This window comes from Myzus persicae, unplaced genomic scaffold, assembly GCF_001856785.1.
Source record: "Myzus persicae strain clone G006 unplaced genomic scaffold, MPER_G0061.0, whole genome shotgun sequence".
NCBI lineage: Eukaryota > Metazoa > Arthropoda > Insecta > Hemiptera > Aphididae > Myzus > Myzus persicae.
In genome coordinates this window covers 19,791-27,715 of record NW_019100494.1, presented here as the reverse complement: position 1 = coordinate 27,715, position 7,925 = coordinate 19,791, and the positions used below count along the sequence as shown (strand labels likewise).

Here is a 7,925-nt window from a genome sequence, read left to right as displayed (position 1 = left end):
TAACATCAGATCAATCTCTGAATATTGACGAAACGGTATTCAATTTTCAAGCGATTATAATGCCTAAAGGTTGCAAACCTAAACCATCTTTTGAATACTTGGATCTTTTTACCAAAAACAAAATATGTGTAATACAAATTAATAATGAAGATGAATTGTGTTGCCCCCGTGCCATTATAGTGGGCTTATCGTACAAGACTGACGTTATATTGGGACATAAATTAACCGATAGCCAAATAAAAGACCTTCGGCATGGTAGAAATAATATTCAAACACGTTTTGTGAAATTGACTACTCGGGTAAAGAAAATAGAATTAAGATTTACCTATTAAAAAAAAATGATCATTTTCATACGATTTATTCCATGTCATCATTTATGGAGCGTGTGTACTATTGTGAATTGTGTGGTAATTACTTGGTATAAATGTATAATAATAATAAAACTAAACACGTCTGTAAAAAAGGACCAGGGCTACACAGATAGAAAAATGTATTTAATTTAGCACGAATTGGTGTTAAATTAACTAAGATGGCGTGTAGATTCTCACTTACTAGCAGCTTGGTGTTGATTCAACATAAGACGTATAGTAAAAATGAGTTCTTTTAAAGGTAGTAATTTTTAATTATTTTGGAGTTAATTCAACATCTATAACTGGTTTACGATTACACCAAATAAAGTGTAATCTATGTAACGAAGACTATCACATCCAAGACTTTGAAAAAGAAAAATATTTTTGCCAAGAGTGCGACCGTTATTGTGTTGATATTGAAACATGAAAAAAAGTTTGCAATAAAGAATATAAATGTGGTGGATGTAATTTAATCGTACAGATGAACGACATCACGCACAACAGCGTTTGCGGACTTGGAAAATGTCATAATTGTAAACAGGAAAATATCAAATTATGTCAACGAGAATGTTATATGCAACGGAAAATGGGAAAAGAATACTATTGTGTTTAAGCCTTTGTTTGTAACGAACAATCGACAGAAAAACAAAAAGGCTGTACTTTCACTACCAATTATATATTTTTCGATTATGAAGCGCAACAAAACACTGCAGGAACGCACATACTAAATATGGTTATCGCTCACGACTTTGAAGGAAACAAATTTGTATTTTCTACGGATGACGGGGGTTCGGCCAATGATAAATTTTGTAAATGGCACTTAGTAAAGAAAAGAAAAGGAAACAACATACATAGCACATAATTCAAAAGCATATGAAACATATTTTATAATTCAGTATATTTAAAAAAAATTGTGATGCTTGAAATAAAAGAAGGGGGCCTAAATATAAAATTTATTGACAGCCATAACTTTGTACAGTCTTAGCTATCAGACTTTCCGAAAACATTTGGACTTACGGAAGCAAAAAAAGGTTATTTTCCACATTATTTCAACACTCCCGAAAATCAAAATTATATAGGGTCTTTACCGGACAAATATTATTACAGTTAAAACTCTATGACGAGAAAACAGCGAGCAGCACTTATAAATTGGTATGACGAAATGACAAGTAAAAATTATGTATTTAATTTCAAAAATGAGTTGGAAGAATATTGTAATTCAGACGTTGATATACTACGAAGAGGGTGCTTAGAACTAAGGAATCAATTTTTGGACGTGTGTAATATTGACCCATTTAAATACATTACAATAGCTAGCGTTTGTATGGCAATTTATCGACAAAATGACTTGTTAAATAATTCTGTAGCAGTCATCCAAAATACCAAAAAAGAAACTTTTTCAGAAGAGTCTATCAAGTGGATGGAAATTAAAATATCAAACGAAAATAAAAACATACGTCATGCTTTAAACGGTGGAGAGGTCGTCATATGTGGAGCTAAAGTCGACGGTTATGATGAATCGGAAAAAAAAGTTTATCATGGATGTTTTTGGCATGGCTGCCCGGATTGCTTCCATCCTAATGATATAAACCACGTTAATAAAAACGCTATGACTGATTTATACAACAACAAGATACGACGAACATCTCAATTGAAAGGAAAAGGGTATCAAGTTGAAGAAATGTGGAGTTGTAAATGGAGAAAGTACGCAAAGTACAAACAAATGATGCAATGTCCTGATGATGTAATTGAGCCACTAAATCCTCGAGATGCATTTTTCGGAGGCAGAACGAACGCTACAAAACTAATGGCTAAAAATAAAAAAAATTAAATACACTGATGTGTGCAGTCTATACCCAACCGTTATGTATTATGACAACTGTCCCACAGGTCATCCAAAAAATATTTATAAACCATCAATACAACAATACATTCGATCAAACTGGTATGGTTTTATTAAATGTAAAATATTACCACCTAACAAATTATATCATCCCATACTTCCGGTAAAAACTAATAAATTAGTATTCACACTTTGTCATATATGTCATATAGATAAAGTTAGACAGTGTACACACAACAGAGAACGGAAGTCGCTTACAGGAACCTGGACAACAGACGAAGTGTAAAAAGCATTAGACAAAGACACAAAGGTTATAAGATTTTAAAATGTACGAAGTGCAACATTTTGAAAAAAAATCTAATAAGCTATTTAAGGAATAAATACGGTGATTTTAAAAAATTTAATTGGAAACTAGCTCTTGGAGAAATGACTATCGAACGGTTAATGACTATATTTTAGCAGTAAAAAATGCAGTAGGTATCGATTTGGATATAGAAAATATAAAAGAAAATCCTGGATTAAGAGCACTTGCTAAAATATGTCTTAATTTTTTTTGGGGAAAGTTTGGACAAAGTCCTAATCAGACAAAAACAGAGATTATATCAAAACCAGAAAGATGGTACCTAGTATTGTTGGACAAAAAATTAGAAGTCGATAGTATAGTTTTTTGACAATTTAGTCGAAGTTTCATATAAAAAAATCAACGAATACGTCGGACACAAATACAATACTAATATTTACATAGCTGCATTCACGACTTTAAATGCAAGATTGCGATTGTATACAATGCTGGATAATTTCGGCGAGAAAGTGGTATATTACGACACTGATAGTGTCTTTTATATTTACGATGAAACCGAAGTGGAGACGGGGTGCATGCTAGGCGTGTGGACGGATGAATTAGGTCCAGGTATAGACATATCCGACTGGGTATCGACAGGTTCTAAAAGTTATGCCCACACAGATAATAATAATCGTACAACCACAAAAATAAAAGAATTTACACTAAGTTATGAAAATGTTCAAAAATTAAATATGGGCAGTATGAAAAAAATAATAAACGACGAAAAAAGGGACGTAGGACTACACTTTCAACAAATAACACGAAATTCTAAAACTAAACAATTAGCAAAAACATTTACATCAAAAACTTTCAAAATGGAATACGAAAAACGTATGGTTATGTATTCGGAAGATGACAATATGATAGAAACGATACAATGGGGGGTACTTGAACAACTAAATGTTAAAAATTGTTATACTGCATACAAAATATATCATGTAAATATCTGTATGATTTTGTTTTCAATAAATATACAATGTAATATAAAAAACACCAAGGTTTAAATATTACTATTGTTTATTAAAAATATAGAATACAATCTTAAACATTATTAACATACCATTTTTTTAATGCAAATGCTTTATTCAATGTACATTCTAATGGATTGAAATCTTTATGAAAACTACAGCATGGTAGTGATTGTCCAATCAATGAACAAATCCGAGGACATCCAAAGAGTTCCAAGTCGTAGACGGTGACGTGTGGCATAAAGTCTATGATTAACCGTTGTTTTTGTAAACCTTTAACGTAAATTCTGTCGAATTTGTTCGATTGGAATATTTATTTATTTATTTATTTAATATTTATTTCTTCATACTCTACATCACCGTAATCCGGAGACAAACTGTGATGCAGCCGTTGTAGCCAACTGTTTACACTTCGACTTTTCGCATCTTGTTTGAAAGATGTATCTTTAAATATCCAGCGTTGATTGAACGATGTCTCAGTGTCTACTATAGACATTTCTTTAAAAGAATACTTGTCGTTGACTCCGACAATGCACTGAACGTCCAAGATAGCTGATGACATATTTGCAGAATGCAGATTAATAATAATTTGCTGTACCGAACAGATTCACTTCTTAACTACCACTGGAACTATTTTTTAATATCATTCTTATTTACCCATGAATTATGAGAATCGTCAAATCTCACCCACTTGACATATATCTGATTCCCCTTCTTTCGTACAATTTTTTCAATTAAATAATCATTAGTATAATTTGTTTTAGAAATCTCTTCGTTATAAAAACAATCAGCTATTGGATAATCATTATAATCATGTAACTGATAAGTTGGTGGTAGTGTTTGGTTATTTTTACTATTGTGAATATTTCTGTTGGCCAATTCAGTAAAAATTCTTTTGTAAAAACACCTTTGTGAGTGTTTATTCGAACTTTATCGCCAATGCGAAATTTCTCTTTTTTATTAGTGATTATACTTTGTTTCAAAGTCTTTAGTGAAGGATTTTCCTCTGCCTGCAACGGTGTCATTCCAATCGCTCTATGTTTTGTATTGTTGTAATTATCTATCAGCATTGGTAAAATAGATATCCATTTTTGTGAACCCCGAGCAGTAAACTCTATATGCATGTTTGTTTTTAAAGTGCGATTAAACCTTTCGACAAAACAGGCTTTTGTCGTAGAATATGTGCTATATTTTTTTTATATTATACTTTGTCCTTAACGTATCAAATTTTAAATTATAAAATTCTTTTCCATTATCTACTTGCAGCAGTTTGGGCGATGTATCAATAAGTATAAGTAAAAAAACACTTATATTCTAATTTCTAATCATCATGTTTAGGTTATCAGTACTGTGGACCTGGTACAAAATTGAATAAACGATTAGATCGTGGTGATAAAGGTACCAACTCTCTAGATTCGGCGTGTAAAGAACACGATATCGTTTATGATCGAGACAACTATTTTGTAGACCGTCAGAAATCAGATTTTATATTAGAAAACCAGGCTTGAAATAGATTCGAATCAAAAGACTCTAATTTAAAGGAGAAGGCAGCAGCGTGGTTAGTCACTACGGGTATGAAGTCAAAACGAAAAATGGGAACAGGATGTGAATTCAATGCTGCTGTTAAAGCAGTTAAAAATGTATTTTAAAAAAAACCTGATGAAACTAACAAAAGGCAGCTAAAAAAATATTCCGTAAAAACGGCAAGAAAGCTCGGATACCTCGTGTCATACCTATACCAAAAACTGGTGGCATGTTACCTTTGATACCAATTATTGCCGATTTATCTGCACTTGGAGCGCGGACGGGTGGTATTGCTAACGTTGTAAAAACCATTAGCGAATTCAATAGAAATTAACCTTCACATTTGGGTAAAGGATTATATCTCACACCTAATAAAGGTGGATCGTACAAAATCGAGAAAGGTAAAGGCCTATATATCTCTTCACAGGGAGGTAGCTCGTATAAAAGAAAAGGAGCACGAAAATCTAAAGAAAACTGTAAAACGGAAAAAAACTAATACCTACGTTACCCAAATGAGCGTTGTACGATTATGAAATTATAAAACATGCACGCATAACGAAAATACCTCATTTCTACCTGCTTTCCAGAGATAGGTTACCCACACGTCCTAAGCATAAAGAATGTGCTGTAATCAATTCGGACGTCGAAAAAAATACTGGAACTCATTGGGTAGTGTATAAGAAAATCGAAAAACAAGTTAAATACTACGATAGTTTTGGTAATCTACTCCCTCCATTAGAACTACAGACGTACCTTAGTGGATGTACGATACAATATAATTACCCTAGACATCAACGTTATAACACATTTCATTGCGGACATTTGTGTTTGAAATTTTTATCATGCACACAATAACATTAAATGGTAATTTAAGCGAAATGTCATGTGATAGTTTCAGACCATTAGAAATAAAAAATACATCGCAGTTATGTCTTTTAAGCCTGCAAACAAATAACTCTATACCAAACGTAGAACCTGATTATAATACAATAGGATTTTGTGATTCGCTTGGAAAATGCGTAAATGTGAATATACATACGGGATCGTATGAAATAATAAACTTGGAGTCTATGATTCAAAAGCTTTTTCCGAAACATTTTACTTTGTTACAACTGAAGGCTGATGGAAGTACATTGAAATGCTCAATGACGTGTAGTCATGATGTTGATTTCAGTATTGAACATTATATATTGAAAATAAAGTTTACTCTGCCAAGACATTACACGAATCTGAATGGATAGTGAACATAATGAAAGTCAACTGTATAAAAATCGATTGCAATCTAATTTCTGGTTCATTCAGTAATGGTATATCGAGCCAGATTATACACGAGTTTTCCCCTTCGTCACCGCCAGGACATAAAATCATCGAAGTTCCGAAACATTTAGTCTCAGTTCTTCGTATATAAGTAAAATAAATATAGTACTAAGAGATCAAGATAATAATTAGATCAATTTAAGAGGGGAGCCAATCACAGTTCATATACAAATTAAACATAAAGATGGCTATTAAGTTCAATACCTATATAAAAAGAAATGCGATGAAGAGTCTCTAAAGTTCGACTAACAAGATTAATACGTCTAGACGTCTGCCGTCCAAACTAACAAAAAAAATCTATCATTTCTACGGTCTTTAAAAGTTCTATAATCAGGAATGATATGCATTTGGACGTAGCCGGTGGATATGATGATGAATGTAAAATAACCCAAATGTAGTATCACTCTTTCCTACCCTATTCTTCAACAGCTTTATAAAATAACGATGAAATTAAAATATCTATTCAAAATATAGACGCATATACTCTGCCCTGTGAGAGCTATCTTTATATTGAAGGTAAATTGAATATACCGACGGATGTTGCAGCATATGCAAGCGAGATAAATTTTACAAACAACGGTTTAGCGTTTTTGCTTTCCGAAATCCGATATGAAATTAACGGTGTGGAAATACAAAAATTAAAATCTCCTGGAATATCTTCGAGTCTTAAAGGTTTCTGCTCACACACTCCCAATGAATTGAACAATCTACAGAATACTGCTTGGGATGTAGATATGGATGCAAGTGAAAATAAACATTTCATGTTGTATAACAAGTTTGCTGGTTGTATCCAGCTCAAACAGTTACTTGAATTCTGCGAAGATTATAAAAAAATACTCTTCAACTGTAATCAACAAATCATTTTAAACAGATCAACTACAGACTTACATTGTACGTTTCAGGAACCATTGCAAATGAAAGTAGAGATAAATTTAAAAAAGTAGCGATTGAACTGAGTAAAATTATTTGGAAGATGCCAGTTATTAGGGTGAGTGATAAGGAAAAAATGAAACTGTTAAAAGTGTAAGACTCTCGTAAACCACTTGCATGTGCGTTCAGAAATTGGGACTTGTGCGAATATCCAGTTGTCCCTCAGAACACTTCTCATTCATGGACGGTAAAATCAAGCAGTTTGCTCGAGAAACCTAGATTTGCATTAATTGGATTTCAAACAGATCGAAAAAATAATTTATTTAACCCATCGGGACGGTTCGATCACTGCTACCTGAGAAACCTGAAAGTATACCTGAACTCTGAAGTATATCCATATGAAGATTCCCGTGCAGATTTTACAAACAACGTTACAGCTATATTGTAGAAAGCGTATGTCGAATTCCATAAATCATACTACGAGAGAGAATATAGCGAGCCTCTCTTTGCAAAAAATATTTTCCAGCAATTTGCACCAATCATAGTCGTGGATTTATCATGACAGAACGACAATGTAAAATCATCGAATGTAGATTTACGCATCGAGTTCGAAACAGACAGTTATTCCAGCAAAGACTGCAGCATATTGCCTCATCTTACACGATCAAATTATTACTTATAGTCCATTTAATGGTGACGTTAGGAAATTG

At 32.7% G+C, this 7,925-nt stretch overlaps 2 protein-coding genes across 2 annotated transcripts; both read left to right on the top strand.

The window, feature by feature from the left end:
• Positions 1–1,512: 1,512 nt before the first annotated feature.
• LOC111027993 lies at positions 1,513–2,181 on the top strand. Its single transcript, XM_022306518.1, has one exon. The coding sequence runs from the start codon at positions 1,513–1,515 to the stop codon at positions 2,179–2,181; it is 669 nt and encodes a 222-aa protein (XP_022162210.1).
• Positions 2,182–6,686: 4,505 nt separating this feature from the next.
• Positions 6,687–7,663, top strand: LOC111027985. Its single transcript, XM_022306505.1, has 3 exons — positions 6,687–6,723; positions 6,820–7,285; positions 7,405–7,663. Exons 1-3 carry the CDS (start codon positions 6,687–6,689, stop codon positions 7,661–7,663), a joined length of 762 nt encoding a protein of 253 aa, XP_022162197.1.
• The last annotated feature ends 262 nt before the right edge of the window (positions 7,664–7,925 follow it).

Excerpts from the sequence above, each read along its gene's own strand:
- LOC111027993 (XM_022306518.1), top strand. The coding sequence starts at position 1,513 with ATGACAAGTAAAAATTATGTATTTAATTTCAAAAATGAGTTGGAAGAA.
- LOC111027985 (XM_022306505.1), top strand. The coding sequence starts at position 6,687 with ATGCATTTGGACGTAGCCGGTGGATATGATGATGAAT. Across the intron at positions 6,724-6,819 it reads CGGTGGATATGATGATGAAT|ACGCATATACTCTGCCCTGT; the intron begins GTAAAATAACCC and ends TTCAAAATATAG. Across the intron at positions 7,286-7,404 it reads GTAGAGATAAATTTAAAAAA|AAATTGGGACTTGTGCGAAT; the intron begins GTAGCGATTGAA and ends ATGTGCGTTCAG.